This window comes from Prionailurus bengalensis, chromosome A3 (genome assembly GCF_016509475.1).
Source record: "Prionailurus bengalensis isolate Pbe53 chromosome A3, Fcat_Pben_1.1_paternal_pri, whole genome shotgun sequence".
Taxonomy (NCBI): domain Eukaryota; kingdom Metazoa; phylum Chordata; class Mammalia; order Carnivora; family Felidae; genus Prionailurus; species Prionailurus bengalensis.
In genome coordinates, this window is record NC_057354.1 from 89193965 (window position 1) to 89219558 (window position 25594).

At 35.5% G+C, this 25594-nt stretch overlaps 1 protein-coding gene across 9 annotated transcripts in view; it reads right to left on the bottom strand.

Moving 5' to 3' along the window:
* EXOC6B (exocyst complex component 6B) overlaps positions 1-25594 on the bottom strand; it is a 615219-nt gene that overhangs the window by 333926 nt on the left and 255699 nt on the right. For all 9 annotated transcript variants that reach the window (XM_043603673.1, XM_043603671.1, XM_043603669.1 and 6 more), the window contains one exon: positions 11068-11136. In XM_043603673.1, coding sequence (XP_043459608.1) covers positions 11068-11136 — 69 coding nt within the window. The remainder of the gene's footprint in view (positions 1-11067; positions 11137-25594) is intronic.

Consider the following 25594-nt stretch of genomic DNA (forward strand, 5'->3'; position numbering starts at 1 on the left):
ACCTGCTACAACCAGCCATATTTAAAACATAGCTCCAATTATGGCATTTGCTTCTGGTTAGATCATTTTGGTATATGCAACTTACATAACTGTCTGAATGACCAAATTTCCTCTATAAAACAAAAGGAAACCCTTCCCCTCCATGTCCTCTTGTTCAAATCATGAGGTTCTGGCCACAATTATTCATGCCCCCCCCCCCACACACACCTCATAATATCCAAAACTATTGGGACAATGTATTAAACTAAGCATCCAGTAAAGAAGGCATTTCAGGGAAGCAAAAGAACCCAAAATTTTTAAATTTAAAAACTGAAAATAAACAAACAAAAGCCTGGCAGTCACAACCAAAACAGGAAAAGGAAGAAAAAGGTGTAAGAGATCTGGCTGGATATATGAGATGAGGGAGAGAAGATTATAAATGCCAAATCCAGAGATCTCAGAAATGGGAGAAATTTGGCATAATGGAATAGAAAAAAATATCAAAAGGAAGACATGAAATATGGACTCTATTTCAGGAAACAGAACTGCCGGTCCGAAGGCATCATTATGAGAGAACATGGGGTCAGTACATCTGGAGCATAGATTGTGAGCAGGAGAAAGAGAGTGACCAGAAAGGAGGTAAGACAGTCAAGCCCAGGATAGAACATGGAAGACTATTTAGACCAAGTTAAGAAGTTTACTTCATTCTGAGAACAATGAGAAACTAAAGTGTTTGAAACACAGTTTTTATATGATTTAAACTGTTTTGAAGGGGTGTTACTGGGTGTGATACAGAGAATGATTTATTTCTTGTTCATTTTGTCAAAGCTTAAAAACTAATTATGTTATTGTGGTATCAAAAGCTGTGTAAGTGAGACATTAGTGTTAAAAAAAAAAAAAAAAAGCACCTTGAGTTTAATCTTTCCCAACACAAACATTATAAAATATGAATGTGAGCATATGTAGAAAAAATTTTTTTTTAATCACTTTTTTTGCCTCTTGTTTTATTCAAAGCCAAATGATATGCTCGGGGGTAATAAGGTCACCAGGTGAAAAGAGCAATATGACAATTATAAACAGTTAGATTACAGCGACTACAAACCAGGGCCCATTAGCCCATACTACAGGAAAGTTATCGCTATAAATGGCTTTTCCTGTGTCCTTATCAATGCGGCACACAAAGAATCTCACCCTCAGCTTTTCTCTATGATCTATGCAGTGTTTATGCCTATCTAACCTCCCCAGGCACTGGTGGGTCAGTGCAACTACGGGGCGGGGAGATATGGCAGGAGAGTGACGAGACCATCTGCGAAGTGTCAGAGATGGACTAGGAGTCACCACATATTTCAGGGCAAAACTTTCCACATTAAAAAAATATCTCTAAAGAAAATACTCCAACTGTGCTCTTATTGCTTGGAAGTACTCAAGATCACCATGGAAGCAAACCAGAAAGCTCCCAGCTCTGTTCTAACAGTGTTAAGTTGGCCCCTCAAACAGTACAACTTGCATTTGTCTTAGAGAGGAGGGGGGAAGCAAATGAATAGTTCTGAGATGGGAAAGAGAGTCCATTTAAAGTGAAAATAAAACAACACTTACCAAAAGGGTCACGAGGAATAATGTCTAAAAACCAGAGCCTGAAATGCTGGCCACTTCAAGTTCTTAAAAAATAAATGTCAAGTACAGAAACATCAGAATTCCTTGCTAATATCATTGCTATCCCAAAGATTTGAAAATGGTGCCCACTCATTTCATATTACTCTTCTCAGGAAGGCTTTTCTATTAAAAGTTCAATATTCTTTTCTCATTTCCCAAAGACAATGTATATATTCCAAATAAATATGATGGATTAAAAAACAAACAAACAAAAATAGGTATCTTCAGAGTCTCCTACAAAGTGGCTTTTCCCTAGACCCATTAAATTATGAACTTTCAAGAGCAGAAAGTATCCTGGTCCTCCTTACCTCTTTCATTCTATTAAGAAATACTGGCTTAAATAAAATTTAACATGTTTATTTATTTATTTTTTTGGTAGATCTTCTTAGAACATATTTGAATATACTACTGTGATCTGTAAAAAACCCAAGACAGAGAAATACAGTATACAAAATTCTGATGACATCTGAAACAGGAGCCCTCCTCCTCCTCCTCCTTTTAACAGATCATCTGATGAGCCTGGTGTTCCCTAGAAATATAGCTCCAGAAACAACTTTAGGAGAATCTAGATCATTAAGCTATGTGTCTCTGGCAATGCTGGAATTCTACATCCACAATTTCCAGTTTCATGTGACTAGTGAAATAATGTGATATTTCCCTCTCTCTGTAACACCATCTTTGGAAATGTCAAATGAGAATAAAAACTTACAAACTCTAAGCCCCTAGAATTTTACATATAGGCCTTTCTCACTTGTCTTCATTTCTACCACAGGAGTTGTAAATGACCTTGCTTCTGCTTCCACCCAAACCAGAAATTTAAATGTTCATTCAAGTGTCTGTGTAAAAAATTGAAAGAGTTTAAATAATGGATTTTTATCACACTTACATAAAATAAATACAAGTCAATAGTTTCCATGTTTAAAGTAGAATCAGGATAGGTCTTCAAAAAATAGCCTATAGCAAAGTACAATCAATTTTAATGAAAATTAAAAAACCAGTCAGCATTTGCTGTTCGGTCAATGGTCTACGAGAAACACTAGGAAAACTACATGAGGTTGATGTCTGAATATCCGCTTTTTATTTGCCAATCAACTGTCCTGATACCTAAATGGAACAGAAAAGTTTTTCTATTTTTTTAAGGCAGTCTTATTTTTTTAAGTCAATAACAATTAAAAGAATCTGGCCATCAAAAATACACCCAGTCCTGCAGACAGATCTGCCTTAAGTCTGTGTTCCAATTCTTGCTGTTAAATTTACTTGATTATTAAATAGCAATAGTGCCTTCTGATAAAGGTACAGGAGTAAGAACTATAATATCTTACCTCAGGTGCCAACAAAAGAACCATTTAATGGCATATTCAGAGTGAAGCCAGTCTCTACCAAGTGAGGTGTTCTCATATTCGCCATGTGAATAAGTCACTTACTTAATGTAGTCAAATTTGTGAAGTACTATGAGACTGTTGCGCAAAGTGTTATATAAAAACCAAGACAATACTATCATAAATACACATATAAACAACAACCCTTCCACTACCACTATTTGAAAGTATCTTGAAGCCTAACCTTAGAATGCCAAAACGAATCATTTTTTTTTTTAGTTGAAAATCTCAGTAATGTCTTAGGCTCTTCATGTTATGTATTTCCCAAGTGCTTTAACATAACAGCCAGTTGCTACCACAGCTAAGTAATTTCATTAAGTAATTCCTTTAACATCTCAAAAAATATGTCCCTTAAAACTGCTCATATCCATTCCTTTTTCCACTCTCCAAATACTTCCCTTGCTGTTATCAGTAGTCACAGGACCGTGGATTTTGGAGTTTCCTCCGGTGCCAGTGCAGACCATACAAGTAGATATCCTCAGATTAGAAAGGGAGAGATACATTCCAGTAAGATTCCTGCTTACCCCATCCCACCCCATGCCATTTCTGGCACTAGCAATGATCACAAAGAACTGTAAAGAGATTGTGGGGAAATTCTCGCCCTGCTACTGACTATCTCTCCGAATTATAGCCAAAAAGGATTATTAAAGCAAGCAAGAGGTAAAATATCCTGAAACTTAACAAAATTACTTATGTTCAGGGAGATAAATTATCATCTATAGTCCTCATAATTACTTTTAAACTTCTGTTTGAATCTTCTTAGTAAAAGAATTCAAGGGACAAAGCTATTAGTTTAGGTGCTGAGGCTAACTTCTTAATAGAAAAACAGGTCACCAGCTTGCCATGCCTAATGACTGCCCAGGGAATGAAGATTTACGGCACAGAAGTAAGTTCACTTTGAAATATGCTTTTAAATTGAGATTTTGGCAAGGCTTCCAACTCTAAGAGAAAGACAAGTGGTAGAGAGTCCTTAGGAGGCTTATAAAAGGGGATACTCAAGTGGAATTGGGGTAAGCCATTCTGGGACATAGGTCTGTAATCAGTAGATGTCTGAAGCCTAACTCAGCCTCTAGTTCCCTTGACATGAAGGATTCTTTCTAGGTCTAATAAGATTCAGGAGTTGAAGAAGCCTCTGAAATTCTAAGCAAAATACCACACGCCTGTACATATGTGCATTTTGTCTGGGGAAAGGGCTCACAGCTTTCATCAAATTTTCAGAGGCCCCTTGCCCAAGGAAGTTTAAAAGAAATACTGCACTTGCTAGAGCCTTTGTAATATGAATTCACCGCCCAACGACATTCTGCATTCCCTTATACCTCAGGCTGTTTTATAGTCTCCTTTAGTAATTGAAAGAGAATGAAATAAAAATGAGGTTCTTATGATTCATGTAATACTGAGAGGTTGCTGCTTACTTAAAAAATCCACATATTGCTATATACGCTATCCCTGGATCCAAGATGTCAGAAATCTTTAGAAAGGGCACTTTTACTATAGTATAACACAAATGCGAAAAAGTACATAAATTGAAGGTATACACTGGGCAACATTCTTTCACCTAGGATTTTTTTAAATTGTTAATGAGCAGATAATGCAGATCACTGGAAAACAAGAAACCACAGGAAGATAAGATCATAAACGAGACCCCCACACCAGGAGTATGGTTGTATTTACAGGTTTGCTCCCCCCAGTCTCTTAATGACATCCAAGTTCCTTGATATGGGACATATATACAGTCCTTCAGTGATAGAAGGATGAGCGAGCAGAAAATTTGGAGAAGAGTCAGAAAGACGTTCCAGGGCACAGAGGAGCTAACAGTATATATAAATCTTTGTCCAAACTGAGTTGGGTTCAAGGCTTGGGGTCCATAAACATGGCAGACATCGCTGGGTTGGTAGAGTTTTCAAAAACTCTGTAAGACAGCCTGGCTTCTGTCCTCATTAGACAGACAGTCCATGCATCTTTTTAACTACTACTACACTATGTACAAAAATCTCAAATTATTATTATTCATTTCTCTTCCGGTAAAATTTTTAGTTTGTTACTTTCTCCCTTCCAAAAACATCAGCCTTGATGACTATAAAATGATGTTTTATACCTGCCCCTTGCCTGCCCATCTCTAAACTGTGTATGAAGATTTAAACAATATAAATTGTTTAAAGCAATTCTATAAAATACACCTACATTTGCCCTGCACACTTCCACTGCATTACTATACCAAGAACCAAGTCTCAATTAACCACTATCTGACCCTTGTTCACTTTCTTCCCTCCCCTCCTCCTGCCAAAGTTTGCCCTTCCTGCCAAAGTTCAGCACTTCCTAGAAAAGTCTCACTGCCTGTTTGATATTGTACTTCACTTTAGTCACCAAAGGAAGAATTTACAGGTGCTTGGCCCCATCTATAAGACCATGACCGAAATCTGACCTCCTGTTACAATACGTGAACTCCTGCCCTACTGATAAGGCTGGCAGATATAAGTAGGATTTTTCAAATAATCCTTTGGGAATTTATAAGCAGCACAGCCATAAAAGGGGGGTGAATGGAAGGTCGGTTTCACTAAAAATAATAAATATTGCCATGTTTATTCAAAGTGTGCCTTGTTATCCTCCAGGCCAAAAGTTCAGATAAACACTATTGTAAATGACAAAATATTAGAACTTTTTGTTACTTCTGTTATGATCCTTCCGTTGGACACCAATAGAACTGTTTTCCCTCGTATAAGTCCCAGCCCTGATATTGTATAACACTGCCTGAGGCTAGAAAACTGGATTCATTTGCAGGTCAAAAGGAGGGCAGTTATCTCTCAAAATCAAAAACAAACATTTATTGAGTATTATATACTGTTAATACTAAGTGCTAAGTGCTAAGGCTAAAAAAGATTAATAAAACACGATACCTGCCCTAAAAGAGCTTACAGTCTATTGAGGAAAAAGAACACATATTTAGGATAAGATAATAGAATACAGTCAGCACTAACAGAAACAGTACTGGGTTCTATAACAATGCAAAGGGGAAGGGGGTCCACTGAGCTCAACGTGAAACATTAGGAAAATTTGCTGGAGGACACAAGTATGAAATAAGTAGGAGTCCGTAAAATAAAAAGAAGTGGGAATGAATACTCATTCAGGCAGAAGGACCAGAATGAGGAAAGAATGAGAAGCAGGAAACAGCATGGTACATTCAAAGAACTAGAAGCATTTCAGTTTCATTAAAGCAAAGTGGTAAGCAGCAGACAATATGGCAGACAGGACATGGAAAACCTTCTGTCTTTTGATATGCCATATTTTCTTCTATACTTCTATATTTTACTCAATAGATGACCAATTAGAGAATCTTAAGCAGATAACATATATCCCAGATTTGCATGATGCACAGATCACTATCATCACAGTGAGAAGGGAGTCAGGGATTTATACTATAAGGAAGGGAGAGCAGCTAGGAGAATGTTTTCAATAATCCCGATGTCTAGGACAATCATTTTAGGATAGGGGAGGATGAGAAAGAGAGTAAAACTGTATTTAGGAGGTAACATTTGCAAGGTATGGCGATTTAGATATGGTACTGAGAAAAACGAAAAGGTTTGGGTTTCTGCCTGGGGAACTGATAAAATGCTGTTATTGCCTGAGATCATGGTAAATCCAAAACAGTAGATTTTAGGGAAGGGGTGAGATAATGAGTTCATTTTGAAACATACAGAGTTTGTGCTGCCTGTGGAATATGCCAAAATGTTAATATTAACTACATCCGGAAATTTGAAAAAAATATTTATGTTACAAATATTTATATTAAGCAATTCATTTTTAAATATCTTTGTCATCATTATTATGAAGAGATGTCCTTCACTATATAGTAATACATATTAGTGCTGTGAGAATGAGAAACAAATATAGAGAAGTAACAAATTACGGCCCCAAAAAGCTATGAAAAGGGTCAACTCTAGAAGTCATATGTGTCTAGCCCTTCCTTTAACAAAAGAGACATTTTAGTGCTTAAAGTCCATCTAGCTCTGGAACAGCAATGTCCAAAAAATAAACATGTATTCCAGAAACAGAGCTGAGCTCTTACCACTGGTTGTACTTTTTCAAAATTAGGAAACACTATGAAAGAGGGAAGAAACCTGTTTCTGCCATATAAACAATGTCTTATCAAATTATTATAAAACCTTTATGAATACCAAATATTGCAACACTACAGAATATTAGCATGTGGAATTTATTTAAAAATTTTTAAACTTCTAATTTAGGATGACATCGACTTTGTATATTTAAGAATGTGTACATTTAGAATAATTGATAAACTCTGTTGGTGGCAGAGACTAGAACCTCTATCTATATGTCTATACTTTACATCATATACTTTAAAAAATACCAATAATGTGCCTAATAATCAGCATCAGAGACACATAACTCCTGCCAGATTAACGGCCATGTATTAAATTCCAATCATGTACCAAAGACGGAGCGAGGCACCATTGGAACATACCTTTACGTGCACTAAGCAGATCATTATTACCACAGCTCATATATGAGAAAGCTACAGTTTAGGTAACTTGCCTAACACCACACAGCTAGTGAGTGTGCAAATAAATTACTTCAGTACTCTTATTAACCACTATTAGAGTTCTCATTTGAAGAAAACTTGTCACATTTTCTATACCATAAAATCTTAACAAAGTTTAAAAAACTAACAGATACACAGTGATGAGATACAGTGCTGTTATATTCTAGTCATTCAAGGATTATAACTTCTCTCCTGGTAGATCGTAATTTTTTTAAAAGCATAAGTCCTTGATTTATTTATACATCATTGCTCTCCATATCCATTTCATGCAGGACAAAAATTCAGTAAGTGTTTAGTGAATAAATGAGTAATAAAGTTTGAGCTAGCATATGCTCAAACAAATGTACTGCATTCTTTTAGCTACCACTTACTTATTCATTCCACTAATATTTATTGAGCGCCTACTATATGCCAAGTACTGTTGTTGGTACTGAAGATATAACATTAAACTAAACAAATTGATTTTCATACTTTTACACTATTTGAGAGGAAAAGTACACTTGACATTGCAATTCTGAGACTTAACAAAAACCATATATAAATACAAAACAGATTTAAAATAAAAAAAATAAAAGGAGTTAAATTTCACAGAGTATTTTTTTAAAAAGCAGTAATATGTCCTCATTAAGTTGGATTTATCTAAAGAATACAGGAATCATTTAAGATCACAAAAATCTATCAATGAAACTTAATTAGTACATTCATGAGCTAAAGTATAAAAACCACAGAACTGTAGCAATATATTTGAAAAAAATCCAATAATATTCAACATTTATTTATATTCTTATAAAAAATTTACAGGATCCTAGGAATAACTAGATAAAGAATATTTACCAAAAACTTATTGCAAACATCAGTTAATTGAGAAACATTAAATACATGCTATTAGAGATCAAAAATGAGACAAGGATGCCTATTATCACCTTCCTGAACAACAGAGTAAGTAATGATGATCCTGGTCAATACAACAAAAATAAAAAAACAATGTGATATATGGATAGGAAGAAAAGAAGCAAGTCAGTATCTGTAGACATTATGAACAACCACACAGAAAATCTACCGAAAACCAAAAAACAAACCATAGTAACTAATAAAAGAGTTGAGCAAGGTTGCCAGATATAAGTTAACTTACAAAAATCGAGAGCATTCCTCAATATCAGCAATTACTAATTAAAAAGTAAGGTAGAAATTTGTTAAAAAAAAACAAAAAAAAACAAAAAAACACTATATTTTGCTACTACTTAAAAAATGCCCAAGACCATTAACATACAAAGCTTAACTAAATAATTTAAAAGTAGACTTTTTTCTTCCATGAATACCAAGAATTAGCAGTAGAAAGTTGTCAATTCTTCCCAAAATATATAGAGAGATACTTAGTATATGCCCAAGGTATTCCAGGAATCAGTGGGCCATATACAGATTATGTAGTAGATAGGACCGGCAAAACTGAGTTCATCAAATAAAAAAAAATTAAGTTGGATTCCTACACCTCATACTATAACTACAGTGAACCCAAGATGAATCAATATCAAAATGTAATGGGTAAAAGTTAAAGTTAACATAAAGGGAATGCCCTATGACATTGGAATAGAGAGGGGCTTTTTTTTTTAAACAAGACTTAAAAAGTACAAACTACAAGGTTTAAATTGATGGACTTAATTATATCAAAATCAAGGACTCCTGTTAATGAAAGATAATATGGCCATAGTGTAAAGTCTATGGGCAAACTGAAAAAAAAAAGACATTTGCAACATCCTCCATTGTCAATATGTACAACATAAAAGGAATTTCTGAAATTTCTCTTTCCAGAAAAGAGAAAAAAACAAAACAAGGAAGGCAAAACAAAACTGAACAAAGGTCAAAAATAGGCATTTCAGAGAAAAAAGATCTTAAATGATTGGGGAGTCTATAAAAAGCAGAATGTTATCAGTAATCAAAGAGATGCAAATTAAAACAAAGAGACATCATTTGATATCCATCAGGTTATCAAAAATTAAAATTAAAATTATATATATACCTTCTGACCCAGCAATTCCAACCTAGGTATAGAAATCTTGGAAACTTACACCCAAGTCCATACAGGGGTCCTACTTATTACAGCAGAATGTTAGAAGCAATTTAAGAGTTGATCACTGAATTAATAGACAAAACACAGCAAATGCAAACCATTTGTTAATAATCATGTAGAAGTGGGAGGCAATGAGTAAGATATATAGACTATAACAAGGTTAGATATTAAAAATAGGCTGAATAAAAAAATATAAGAAAAAACTAGATCCATAAGATAACACCATTTGAGTAAATTAAAAACACCTACATATACAAAATTACTCTATATTTTTCAAGGATACAAACACAACCATTACCAGACATTAAACATATTAGAGTTTGTATATTTGGAGATAAGAGTTGTGGGCTTATGGATAGGGGATGAATGGAAACAAACAAGATAAAAAAATACAAGAGGGGGACTGATAGGAAATAACGATAATAGCGTGTTATGTCACAAACTAAGATGAATATGATTTATTTAATTATTGGTACATGAGATTGAAAAAAAAATACTTATTTTAGGTGACTTGAGACAACTCAATCTATGACCTCCTCCATCTTTATAGAACAAGGAATGACAGATGGAGACAAGGGGTGGAGAGGGAAAAGAAGGGAGGAGGGGAAAAGGAAATTAGCAAGAAGTGGAAGGATGAAGGAGAGGAGAAAAAATTACCAAGTCTTCCCAAACTAATGGAAATCACCCCAAAATACTCCAGCCATGAAGTCCATAGACCAGTGTCCCAAACTGTCTGGAGTAACAACTAAGTGACACTATATTAGATATATGAAGAAAGAAAATGTGTAACAGACTTAAGTAAGACTTACTCCATCATATTATGAAACAACCTGATAGAATCTTTATAGAACTTTGTTATTAAAAAATACCAATAATTGACTTCTCTCATCAATTGGTCTTTAATGATACTTTGGCTTCCTAGTTTAATTTTTTGATTGCCTTTATATCTGTGTATCTACACGTAGGTGACTACCAAGATAGAGAAAGGGCTATTTCTTATAATACCATTAACACCCATAATAATTTCCCCCCCAGAGAGGTTTCTCTTTGCATAGGAGTAAGTGTCATCAGGAATAAAAAGATAAACAGTTTTTACAAATATTATTTTAATATATAAAGTAGGTTATTGTTATTTAAATAACTACATCATTAAATTAAGAATAGAAATCTGAGTGTGTGACTATTTCTAGGTATAATCTTATTATTTGTTGATGACTGATAGAAATTAATGTTATTTGCTTAGCTCAATTACATGGCAAACAAAAGATTCAAGAAGAAAAGAAAGGATTCTTTTTTGTAATTAATACTCCTTAAATAACAGTTTCTTTTTTCTTACTCTTAATAATAAACAGAAAAACTATAAAAAATGAGAAAGAAGAGTTCTGAACTCAATATACCTCTTTATTAGGCAGAGCTAGATAAAGACTCACCAGGACCGAATATATGTGTAGACATCGATAAACAGGAGAGAAATCCACCAAATCTTGGGCTCCAGGTACCTGCAAAACAAACAAGATTGTCACAAAATATTCAAACAAAGCTATTAGGAACATTAAACTGCATTTATGTTTTTATTACTCAAGTGTAAAAAAAATAGAAGTCAGCTCTAGTTTCTAGGAGAAAAACATAAAACAAACAAACAAACAAACAAACCATGCTCTCATAAACCCAGTTTGGGTATTTTAACCATGAAATTAATAACCGAAGATAGCAGCAAGGCTGGGACACAGAACAGAAGGATGAAAACAGAGAAGAGTAACAGAAGATGTCACTGGCCCTGCATCTGCTTTTAGAGATATATTTCAGGCTATAGGCCTCAAAAAGGGATGAGAAGATGGTAACATGACTTTGACAACTTGACTGTATCTTCTTGGACACATGGTAGGCTACATGAAAGACTAAGTTTCAGGAGTGCCTGAGTGGCTCAGTCAGTTACACGTCTGACTCTCGATTTTGGCTCAGGTCATGATCTCATGGTTGGTGAGTTAGAGACCCGTGTCGGGCTTTGTGCTGACGGCACAGATCCTGCTTGGGATTCTCTCTCTCCATCTCTCTCTGCCCCTTTCCCGCCCATACCCTTACCCATGCACACATGCTCTCTCTCAATCTCTCTCTCTCTCTCTCTTTCTCTCTCTCCCAAAAATAAACAAACATTAAAAAAAGAAAAAGAAAAAAAAAAGAAAAAGACTAAGTTTCAGTGGTCAAAACCAAAACTTGCTGCACAGGATGAATTAAACGGCCTGCCAGCCAACTTCTGAAGGACATAAGAATTAGTGAATATTTACGTCAGCATGCAATCAAAATATCAGAAAATTATAGTACGAACAATGTAGACAGATTAAATCTAGACATCAAAAGGCAAAGTAAAACAAACAACATTAGGTAAGAACTGGAGATAGTCACAGTGCTAAAACTGTTTGGTTATGTGACCTGACAATGAGTAACTCACAATTTACTTTGGCCTCAATTTCTCAACTGAACAAGGAAACTATTGCCTATATTGTTGACCTATGGGAATTAAATAAGAATAAAAGGACACAAAGTAAATACTGAGTAAAACAAAATAAAGCAAAAACAAAACAGACAAAAGTGCATTAAAAATAATCAAAATAAAGACCTAGCTGCAGGTTTTACTGTAACACTGCTAATTGTAGGATTCATCAGAATATAAGCAGCAGGCACTGAATTGGGTTGAGCGGACTTGTGAATACAAAGTCTGTTTCCTCATTTCATCAAGCAGGGTCATTTCTTCTTTGGTGGCATAGCTTTCTTCATCAAGATGCTTTTCCAAAGAAATCTACTCATTCTACAACTCAGCAGCCCAATACTTTCTTATCTCTCCAAAATCATCATCTCTCTACGTTTATTGGTTCAGATTTATTGACTATTTTGTTCATTTGCTTTGCACCCATGATAGCACACTAAATCTCTATGTTTAAGAATCTCTCAGGGCTATATACTCTGAAATCACTCAAAACAATCTCCTGTGAATCCTAAGTTTGATCATAAGATCTACGTCATGGTCCAAGCATATATTTATTAAAAAAAAAAAAGCAATTAGAAATGTCAGCATTAAAAAATCACTGAGAAAAACATTTTATGGACAGATAAGCACCATGTATTTAAAAACAAAAAGATTAAAAAGCATGTAAAAATTAAGGACACTCGTTTTCATCTTAATAAAACAAAAAGAGGCAACAGTTGATCATTTTAGGCAGTCTTATTTTAAATGGCCACAACATCAAAATATCTTTATAGTCTCCTCTCTTGAATTGCAAAGTAAAGATGTGAAGGAAATTTATCTTGCCAGAAAAACAGAGCCTACTAATGAAAACTACAACTAAGCAAAACACAAGCTCAAAAGATGAAAAATAAAATTATATTAATATTTAAACTACATAAAAATTACACATACATATGAAAAGAGATAAGAACACATGTAAAATAATTTTGATCTGTATAAGAAATGAAACTTTTATTTAGAATGAATGATTATAAAATTATTTACAATAAATTATATACTTACAAAAAGCTTAAGGAAATTTAAATAAATTTCAATCACAACTTTGTTCATAGGTTCATCTTTACATAGTTTATTTATTTTGTTTTCTTTGACTCAGGACCATTAGTTTCATTCAAAAGGAAACTGCTCCCAAGCCATTCCTCAGACAGAGGCCTGGCCCCTTCACATGTCAGGCCCATCCTTATAGAATGAACATCCACATTAGGGGACAGTTTCCCCTAAAAATCTGTGATGAGTAAGCTAATGGTGCCCCTTTCTAATGGGCTAAAAAGAATGGTTTATCTGGGCCAACCAAAAAATACATATATTTAGAGAGGACAGAAAGATTTTCCTGTCAGCTCCAGCAAATATTTACAACCAAACCTATCTTCTATGAGGCTGTCTTGACATCATCATCCTCAGCTTCAAACAGTTTGAAGTGACCTGACCCGGAAGTATTGGCTTTGCTATTTCTTAGCCTCTGCAACCATAATCCAGTTAAGTCCTCCCCAGCCAAGGACTGCCTGCTTTGAAAGCAGTACACAAATCTAGACAAGAAAAGGAGCAAAATGGGGCTTCGGTTCACAAACTTTACCTCCACCCCCAAAATAGCCTACTATTTAGAAATCATTTTTCCTCCATGCTCCCTTCTGTGAAGAACACTAGGAACACTGCAAGGAACCAAGAAGAGTGCTGTGAGGAGAAAGGTATGTAAAGCATGCACTGACTCATGTTGCTTTGAGCTAGATGTGTTTTCTCTGCTTCCACTAATGAAAAAGAATCACATCTACTGAAAGGCAAAAGGAAGAGGGCAACATACGCTGTACGTGAAGGAATGCCATACGTTTGGAAGGATAAGAAATGAACTTTCAAAACTAAATAAATGGGAGTGGGAAAGAGAACAAAAGGCAGTTCCTCCTGACTCACATAAACGGGTCTGTTTTAAGGTCCACATTTTGCTCCCCATTTAAAATGCAAAATCTCTGTCAAGGTTGTCTTCATTCTTCTTCCCCTCCTGTTTGCCCTTCTCTCCCCTCAAGTGCAAAGAATGATTCAAGCAGGTTTAGATTTCAGCTGGGGCAGAGGGAGGAGTCCAAGGACACTTTCCTAAGCTAACAATGACTGTCCCTAATGGTTTCTGTCTCCTAACAAAAGCCATGACTCCGTCTTTATCAGCTTCATCTAATTTTTCCTTTCCAAAGTAAATAACACAGCCCTTGCATTTTACACATGTCCAAGTTTGACAAATCATTATCGACTGGGACTATAACTGATAAGAGATAACTTTGTGGTAGGACGTTGTCATTTCCTCTCATAAGGGCTTTCTTTCTGAGATACAGAAACATGATTAAAATAGTTAAACATTTCCTCTGCCTGGCAGTCAGGAACTCAAGACATTAAGATACTGGAGTCTGTATTTTTCTAGTTCAAATAGATCTATGAAGATACCAACAGCAGCCACAAACAGTATACTCAAGATTATCCTGCCTTTTTAACTAGTTGTTTTCCTTATGAATTCACATGAAATAATTTCATCACCAAGGACAGCAGCTGCCTCATTCCCTATATAGTTCCTGAATGGAGGGCATTAGTGCCTTCTGTCAACTCAAACCTCTTCATTATCAGAGAAGCAAATACTAGGTTAGATTTTAGATTCTGTAACTAAGGAATCTGTGCCTCAGGACGTGTTATAATATTATATAAGTTAAGATATTAAAATAACATAAATAAATAAGCTATCAAGAGAATTTAGGAGTGACTGGACTAGAACATTCAGGGGTAGATATCATGAAGACAACTGTTATACGCTACAATTATGCATTCACACACCCATTAGAGGTCATGTATCACCAGATACCAATATACATGGCTAGTCTGTTTCAGTATGCTTCTTACATTTGTAGGATACATATTAATAGCTTCCATCAAGCTGTAGTTTTTGTTACTTATTGTCTGTAGATTTTGTTAAATAGCATCATATCCTATCGATACATTAGCTATCACACAGTGCCACTATATAGGTGACAAAAAAGAGTCTGGAGGCAGAGGATGCTGTAAAATAAGAAAAGTAAATTCATGAATAGGATCAATGAAAGGCGCCCTGACTTAGAATCAATGAAAGGCACCCTGAAAAAAAGTCTTATGAGACTCTGCAGACCATGTATTGGAGAAGATGATGTAAAGATTCAGAGTAGAAATGGACATATTAGATGGTCATAAAGAAAAGAAGAATAAACATTTCTGATTATAAAAGTTCTTGCAAAACAGCAGGATCTGACTTTTATGATGTTTTTCTTCTCTAATACATCTTTGATCTGAGAATTGAAAATTGAAAGGTTACTGGTTAAGTTCTTTCCATAAAGAATAAGGAAAAATGATTGTATTTCTTAAAGAAAAAGGAGATTTTTATTTTAAAATAAGTGACATCAAGCTTTAACAGATACATTTATTTAACATTTTTATACCACCTTTTCCCCCCAACAAGGGAGTTGGAAGTTAGTAGCTACTTCTAGTGAAGGGAAGCAAGAAAGAAAAAAATCTGCAGGTAACAGTATCATAGATCTACCTGCTTTACTAACGGGTAAGCATATCATTAAGAAAAGGGAATAGAGTACACAACTGCTTGCCTCCTTCCACTCAAGAATATTTACCTATGCTGCTGATAAAGACAGTACCTGAAAAAAAGAAATGCATTAGTGTTCTAGCCTTGTTCACAGCTGTCCCAGGAGATACACACACACACATACACTATACCACACAGGCCACTTGTTTTTCTCTTATGAAACCTTTCAAAGTTGGTAAAACACCCAAAAAGGGTATGATAAAAATTTGCAAAGAATTTAGAGATGTTTCTTCTCACTAACACCTGAGTCATTCTCCTTCTTGAAAATACTTTTGATTACCACTTTTCACAAAACAGTTCGTTGGGATTAGTAAATGAATGCAGGGACTTGCCCATTTCTGAGCATTAGTTGGATCTCAAGTCATTAAAATGTACCAGGCATCTTTCTGAAGGGAGAAAACAAGAAATGATTAGCTGAAAAGAGCACTACCTTTGCACTCAAAGGATCAATTTCGACGGCCCATATTATGTCTGGAAGCCAGGAAATACCTGGCAAACATTCTTCACCAATGTGCTTTTCTATACTACTCTGCTTCCAAAGCTTCAGAGAAAAGAAAGGTAGAATTCATTTGGACATAATCTTCCACAGAGCTGGACTGAACACCATGGAGGCACCAACAAACTCGAACGCCTAGGACTCTAAGTGACTCAAATTAGCAAAAGGATAAAAGAATTTTCTAAACCTTTGAACCTGTAAGAATACCCTGAAGAGAGCCCTAGCCTAAAAACTGCATAATATTACTAAGAGCTTCTCGCGAATGACTAGGATTCTTCCTGAGAAATCCCTAAACAAATTACTACATAATTTACTCAAGTGTTTTCACTAAGCAGAAGAAAATCAAGAAAAAACACCATTCTCCCTATACTGAGACGCCACAAAAAAAACTTTGTGGCCAAAATCAAAAGCTACTCTCTCAAGAATTCTCTGCTTAAAGCTGAACACTAAGGCAGTAAAAATTCAACTGGTCTTTATTTAACAATGGTCTACTATAGGCTAAGAAATGCTAAACTGTTACATAAAAAAAGGACCTTTAGCCATAAATATGGTATTAAATATAAAGGTTTTGAGAGGAAGAAAAATTAAGCTGATCAAAGTAGGTAGAAAAAAATGTTACAGATGAAGAATTAATTTTCCTAATACAGAAACAACTCACTAAGACTGAGGGGGGGAAAAAAACCAAAATCGTTAGAAAAATAGGGACACGAGCAGTTTACTTTAAAAAAATATACAAACAGCTCTCAAACTTACAAGATACTACATTTCACCCACAGCCATAGGAATACAAATTAAAACTATACAGAGAGACCATTTCTCATCTATGCAACTTGTAAATATTCAAGGGCTTAACAAAACACTCTCTTAAAGAAACTGTAAGGAAATAGACACATCACACACACCTAGAGGGGGGATGTATAGAAAATGGTACGACTTCAATGAAGCAGAATTTGATATTATCTAGCAAAACTACACATGCATTAATTTACTCCTTGAATCAACAATCCTTCTAGGAACTTACCCTGAAGATATATATCTGACTATAAGAAGAATAACTCTCAGGTTTCGGGGTTGATTTTTAAACTGTTTTTTAAATTTTAAGATTTTTTATATAAGGTAAAATTCACCCTTCCAGTGAACAATCCATTAAGTTTGGACAAAACCATATAAGCCTGTAATCATTATCACAATCTAGATACACAACAGCTTTACCACCCCCAAAATTCCCTCATGCCTCCCTGGAGTCCATTATTCCCTGACACCCAGACTTTGGCAAACACTGACCCAGTTTCTGCCCCTAATTTTGCCTTTTCAGGAGTATTATTTATTCAGCCCCAACGGTATGCAGCCTTTGAGTCTGACTTCTTTCATTTAGCATACTACATTTGTGGTTCATCTGTATTGTTTCATGTATCTGTAGTTCATTTCTTTTTATTTCAGAATGAAACTCCAATTATGGATATACCACAGTCATTTATCCCTTCCCCTGAAGGACAGTTGGGTTGTTTCTACTTTCTGGCAATGTCTGAATAAAGTTGCTATAAACATTCGGGTGCAAGTCTCTGTGTGAACAGATGGGGAAATACCTATGAGTGAAATTGCTGAGTCAGATGGTGTGTGTTCAACTGTATAATACACTACTACACCAAAGTGTTTTCCAAGATGACTAAACTATTTTGCATTTTTGCAGCAATATCTAAGAGCAGTATATACAGTTGCTAGGCACCCTGCCAGTACTTGTTATGGTCAGGTTTTTTTAACACTAATTATAATAGCTGTGTAGCTGAAACACTACATTTTAATAAGAAAATTTTGGAAATCATTAAATGCCTACATATAGGAGATTGGCTGAATAAACTGATACATTCAAATAATGGAGTACTAGTTAGCAGTAAAAATAGAATGAGAAACATGTCTATGAATTTATATGGAATAATTTATAGGACATATTTCCATGTGGAAGAATAAGGTACAAAAATATATATGTATTACGTTATTAACAGCCATGTCGTATAAGGTATGGGGAAGGGTATGTGAAAACACACACATACATACATACTCATGATACTGATTACTTAGGAAGAGTGCATAGGACCAGGATGGAAGGGATAAAGAGGAGAATGGGATATCACTGAAAAAAATCTTCTTATATAATTTTGCTTTCTTTTTTTAATTTTTTTTTTTTTTAACATTTATTTATTTTTGAAGGAAAGAGAGACAGAGCATGAGCAGGGGAGGGGCAGAGAGAGAAGGAGACACAGAATCCGAAACGGGCCCCAGGCTCTGAGCTGTCAGCGCAGAGCCTGATGTGGGGCTTGAACTCACAAACTGCGAGATCATGACCTGAGCTGAAGTTGGTTGCTTAACCGACTGAGCTACCCAAGTACCCCTAATTTTGCTTTTTGAAACATGTTTACATTTTACATATTCAAAAAAATTAAATTAATAAGGATGAGGAACCCTAAAAAATATACAAAAAGAAACAAACGAACCTAATTATATATCAGCTTGGTAACAACCACATAGAAGAAAAAGCAAAAAAAAAAAAAAAAAAAGAACAAAATAGTCTGAACTATAGCCCCAGTGGGATATATTGCAGGATAAAAAGAATTGCAAAAAGAATCTTGAACCTAGTTAAGTTTACTCCTTTTAGTTACATGTGCATAGCAACTCTGAAACTTTTTTGTGTTATATGAGTAGACAGATGAGTAAATATATTCATACTCTGGGAACCAGAATTCTTAGAGATACAAATATAGAATAGGAGAAGAGGAAGACCTATGATATTCAGGTGAAATTAGAAGCATCACCTTTAACTCAGGATTTATAAAACTGTCTATGTGTTTGTGTAGTGTGTGTATTTCTTAGCTCTCTCCACAGAAGGAGCATACCTAATGCCCATATCTCAGTTCTATATATCATTCTCCAGTAAAAGGGAAAGCTCTTTGACAAACTAGCTGATTCTGGGGATAGGGCAGAACTTGGAGTGAACCAAGAACATCCTGCGCCAGAAAAAAAGGAAGTGCTCAAAAATTGATGGAAACATGTCGAAAGATAATGGGTAAGACTCCCACTGGCCAAATTTGGAACAATTAGAGAATCCAAATGAAAGACAGGAACAGAATATAACCCATTGTATATGAAGTAAGAATTCATGTGCCAATACTGACACTAAAAAAAAAGGGGGAATGGGACAAAAAGGAAGTTTTTCTTTATAGAAGAATGCCAGCTAATCAATGTGAAAGAAATGATAAAAATAGAAAAATCACTCTTTTATAATCACCATAAATTGCATGATTCAGGAACAAAACATCAATGAATTCTAAATCACTAAATCAGAAAAACTGTCAGGGAACAGGATAGTCCCAGGATCTAAAGTATCATTCCACAGATCACTTATTAATTACAAAAGAAGAAGGGTACCTTTACAGCACAGAAATCTGGTAGACTCCACCTTCACTACTGGTGTACCTCCTGATATGATGCACTAAAAAGGACCTAGTATTACTTTTGTGATTTTCCTGTCAAAAATGATTAATCTGAACTTAATCATGAGGATTATCAGATACACCTAAATAGAGAGATATTAAAAGAGAATAAAGAGACACAAGAATTAAATGCAACGTGTGATACTTGACAAGAAGGGGCTGCAGGAAAAATGATAAAAGAATTTGCTATAAAGGACATTATTAAGACAACTGGGGAAATTCACACATTGGTTGTATGTTAAGTGGTAGTGTTGTATCAGTGTTAAAATTCCTGAGTGTGATCATTGCATTGTAGTTATGTAGAAGAATGTCATTCCTGGGAAACCACAGATTGTGGTATTGGGATTTCAAATACAATGCATGAAATACACCACTTTCTTTTAAATGGCTCAGCTTTGGCAGGGGAAGGGGAGGACTGATGAAACAGATTCTTTCAAAGTCAAATTTTTAAGAAAGAAAGTGCCAAATTTTAATAAGCAGAGTACTTAAGTGAAGGTACATGGATGTTCATTTTACTACTCTTGTAACTTTTCTGAAGATTTAAAATTTTTCAAAAAACTAATAAATTTTTATAAAGAAGGTGCTACTCCAAGGGTGGAGTTTGGGGGGTTGGTGAGATAGGTGAAAGGGGTCAAAAGGTACAAATCTCCAGTAATAATATAAATAAGTCATGGAGATGTAATGTACAGTATGGTAACTACAGTTAGTAATACTGCAGTGTATATTTGGACGTTTCTAAGAGATCTAAAAGTTCTCATCACAAGAAAACAAAATCCTGTAACTATGTTTTCTGATGGATGTTAACTAGACTATTGTGGTGACCATTTTGCAATACATACAAATATTGAATCATTATGCTGTACTCCTGAAATTAATATAATGTTATATATCAATTATACCTCAATTTAAAATAAAGAATGATGGGACACCTGGGTGGCTCAGTCGGTTAAGCATTGACTTCGGCTCAGGTCATGATCTCTCAGCTCATCAATTCGAGCCCCACATTGGGGCTCTCCACTCTCAGGGCAGAGCCTGTTTCAGATCCTCTGTCTCCCTCTCTGTCTGCCCCTCCTCACTTGCGTGCACAGGCTCTTGCTCACTCTTTCTCTCTCTCTCTCAAAAATAAATAAACATTTTAAAAATCACAAATAAAAAATAAATGAAATAAAGAATAGATGTATGAATAGATAGGTAGATAAATAGAAAGATGACAGACAGATAGATAGATAGATAGATAGATAGACAGATGGACAGGTGGATGATGGGTGTTCAGAAGAGGTCACATTGAGCCAGTCCTCAGGGAAAAGTAGAAGTTAGTATTTTAGACAAGGATGAGGGGAAAAGGAGTATATTCCCTAATTAGGGTTATGAGCAATTTAGTACAGAGTGAAGGGAGTGACTGAATAAGCAATGAGCATAGAAAGGAAAAATTCTAAAAGCCCTGAAAAGGCAGGTAGATGTTTATAATTGAGGTAAATAATTCCCAAATGACAAGACCTTTATACTATCAGTACAATGAAAAGATTTTAAAGATCTCAAATCAATGTGAAGCATAATATATCTTTATGAACAGACAGACCTAAAAGACAAACGAATAAGAAAACCAAAACAGAATATTTGATGCATGTTTAGTTTTCATTCAACTTTCTAAATTGCTTTTATTGCTATTTGATTTTAAGTATGGGTACTTATTCTTCATCTGACTGCTTATATTCTTAATAGAACAGTTGTCATTAAGAACAGAAGTGAAAAACAAAGTCTACAGTGGTGGGTAGCTACTGGGAATAAGTGAATCAGGCCAGCTTTTCATATTGTATTCTTTTAACAGGCATACTTTATATGTGAAATATCTAAAACTATCACTCATTTTTACAAAGAACTCTGTTCTCATCATTTTTTTCCCAAACACGTGGCCCCGTCAGTGTACCTTCCAGTTTGCCATTTGTAAATACAGACATGGCATAAGTAATAATGTATTTCCCTCAATAACAGCACAAATGTGATAATAAATGGCAATATCCAATGTGCAGACACAACAGGGATTGTAGATTAGTGAAAAAAATATATCCCTGGTGGCAATCTTGCTGCTCACGGTAATTCTACTACTACCATACTTGGAAAAAGCCTACTACATGAATTCGCTACTTAAAAGTTGGCAAATAACTTAAAAACTTTTAAGTGCCGTGCAAGCCAATAGCCATTTTGCAATCTATTTCTGGCCCATGGGCTGCCAATATGCAACATCTGATTTTAACTCCAAAGTTCTAATGGCATCCTTTATTTAACTTACTGAGAAATAAGTAACAACTCATTTTGTTACCTTCCTATCAATAGAAAGTATTGCAATAAGCACTTTGAAATTTGGGAAAATATCATAATAACCACCATTTTTCACAAGCAATTCAGCATTAAGTAATCACTGTCACTATTTTATAGGTGACAAAGAGATGCTCGAGAAATTACACGATTTGCTCCAATAACACAAGGCTGACAAAACTTGTATTTTTTAAATACAAATCTTGCATTCTTTCCAATCACTCTGTGAATTGTGTCTACCCCAAAGTTCATATGTTGAACCCCTGAACCCCAATGTGACTGTATTTGGAAATAGGGCCCTTAAGGAGGTAATTAAGGTAAAGTCATAAAGTAGGGACTCTAACAGGACTGATGTCCTTATAAGAAGAGGAAGACACATCAGGGGCATACAATCACAGAGAAAAAGCCATGTAAAGACACAGCAAGAAGGTAATTGTCTGCAAGCAAAGGAAAGAATCCTAAGGAGAAATCAACCCTGATGGTACCTTGACCTTAGGACTTCCAGCCTCCAGAACTGTGAGAAAAGAAATCTCTGTTGTTTAAGCCAGGCAATCTATGGTATTTTGTTATGGCATCCCTAGCAAACAAATAATCTTGTTACCTCAAAATTAGTACAGTACCACAATCATAAAGACATCTCAGCAGAAATTATTTATATTTTACATGATACTTGTATTTAAATTAGCAATCCCATTCTGTTAACTTCATATTTCAAAACAGACACCAAAATCTTGAGAGAGAAAACCTGACATGGATTTGGTCAACAAACATTTATCTGACCCATACTCTATGAACAATTGTATGGATAAAGTAATGACTACGGTTCTCTAACAACAAAAATAACTAAGAGAGATACAAACTAGAATATGAGATGTGCCAGATGTATGGTACCAGGAAATGCTTTAAGAATGCAGAAGCTCTGGGGCGCCTGGGTGGCTCAGTCGGTTAAGCGTCTGACTTCAGGTCATGATCTCGCAGTTTGTGGGTTTGAACCCCACATCAGGCTCTTTGCTGACAGCTCAGAGCCTGGAGCCTGCTTCAGATTCTGTGTCTCCCTCTCTCTCTTCCCCTCCTCTGCTCATGTTCTGGCTTGCTCTCTCTCTCTCAAAAAAAAGAAAAGAAAAGAAAAAAGAAGGAAAAATGCAAAAGGTCTTTGGGGAGCCTGGGTGACTCAGTCAGTTGACCGTCCACCTAGCTCTTGGTTTCAGCTCAGGTCATGATCTCACAGTTCATGGGATTTAGCCCCATGTTGGGCTTCACATTGAGTGTAGAGCCTGCTTGGGATTCTCTCTCTCCTTCTCTCTTTGCCCCTCCCTAACTTGCACTCTCTCTCTCTCTCTCTCTCTCTCTCTCTCAAAATAAATATACCAAAAAAAAAAAAAAATGCAGAAGTTCTGAAGTAACCCAGAAACAAAAAAAAGAATCATAGGCCCTGCTTCTCCAAATTATTTCTTACCCAATACTGCTTTATTTCAAGCAGATTGTTTTGTTTACAGTAGATAGTGTTCCATCAGTCCACGCAAATATACATTATCAAGAACTGTATCAACTTGTGTTTCACCTTTATTTCCCAAAAAAGACACAGTCATAATGCCATCATCTTAACTAATATATAATGGTAGCATTGTATATGCCAAGCACTGTGATGAGATACATTATGTATCATATGATATGTATGTATGTGCCAAATCATACATATTTCCACTGAAAATCAATTTAATTAAGTTGTAGGTCAAAAATGATCAAGTATCAGTAGTGTACATAGTTCAACTTTAATATACGACAAGTTTAAAAAAACTTACATTAATTAAGGTGACTCTTTCATTAGCTTAGATACAAATAGAGAATTTTACAGAGGAATACTTTTCCTACAACATCTTCTCAGCAATCAAGAGACTGACTCTGTCAGGGTGCGCCGGTGGCTCAGTCAGTTAAGCATCCAACTGGATTTCAGCTCACGTCATGATCTCACGCTTTGTGGGTTTGAGCCCCACATCAGGCTCTGTGCTGACAGCATGGAGCCTGATTCTCTGTCTCCCTCTCTCTGCCCCTCCCAGCTCAAGCTCTATCAAAAATAAATAAAATAAATGTTTAAAACAATTGATTAAAAAAAAAGAGAGAGAGACTGACTCTGTCAGTTGGTTCTCCATGTGAGCTGGTCTTTCATCCAACATGACAATTTACTGCTGTGACTTCATCTTCATTTCCCAGGCTATTCAGTTTTTCTACCTCTGGCACAAACTTTACTTCAGTTCAACAATAAATTAAATATCTGTTTCCTAAGTTCAAAGCACTTTCTAGGTGTTCGGGTTTTTCTACCCATCTCATTCTGTAGTCTCCCATTAAGTATCACCACACTAAAGACATAGTTAATAGCCTACAAATGTCACTTGACTCAAAGAATACTCAAAGTGCACTAAATACACTTTTGTTCAAAGTACAAGAAGGAGAAAAATACCTAGACTTTCAGAGGATAATACCTAGACCTAAATACATTAAATGAGAATCATAAAATTTCACGAAAAATAATGCTGGTAATCTGTAAGCAACAGATTTTAGAAAGCAAAATATAACTTTCTCTTAAGTACTGCATTCATTGTTAGAAAAAATTTAAGACATTTTAATGAAAACTCAGTAAGACATCTAAACATTCAGGGGTTTTGTTTTCTTTTTTTTTTTTTTTTTTAATTTTTTTTTTCCAACGTTTATTTATTTTTGGGACAGAGAGAGACAGAGCATGAACGGGGGAGGGGCAGAGAGAGAGGGAGACACAGAATCGGAAAGAGGCTCCAGGCTCTGAGCCATCAGCCCAGAGCCCGACGCGGGGCTCGAACTCACGGACCGCGAGATCGTGACCTGGCTGAAGTCGGACGCTTAACCGACTGCGCCACCCAGGCGCCCCAAGGTTTTGTTTTCTTTAGGCACTAAAAATGCTTCCTCAAGGTCCTCTATAGCCTTGCAACTCAAAATGTGCTCTGCAGAGAGAAGCATCATCCTTACCTGGGAGCTTGTGAAAAATGCAGATTCTCAGATTTCACCCCCAACCTGCAGAATCTAAACCTGCATTTTAATATGACTCCAAAGTGATTCCTACGCACATTAAAATTTAAGAAGCACTTAACCTATAACACGGGTTCTAACAGGGGTCCTGAAGAGCAACATGAGTTTCACGAATCCCCTGAAATTTCATGCAGAACCTTTCATGAGTGAATATATGCATATTTCACTGGGAAAATACTCCATATATTTTTTTATCAATCTCTCAAAGGAATATATGACCCCAAATAGATTAAGAATCACTGCCCTACAGGATTGTATGCCACAGTTTAGAAGTCAAAATATTTCAAAAACTATTTACGCTGCTCTCAATGAGGTCTGTTGAAGAATGACAAGAATGAAGGTCAGAACGTCACAGTGGGTCACGAAAGACCTTATCTGAAGAATTTATTCACACCATGCAAGAACTATGCCAAGAAACCAGTTTGGAGACATCTAAATAAATAATTCTCTACATGAGGTTTGAGATTAAGAA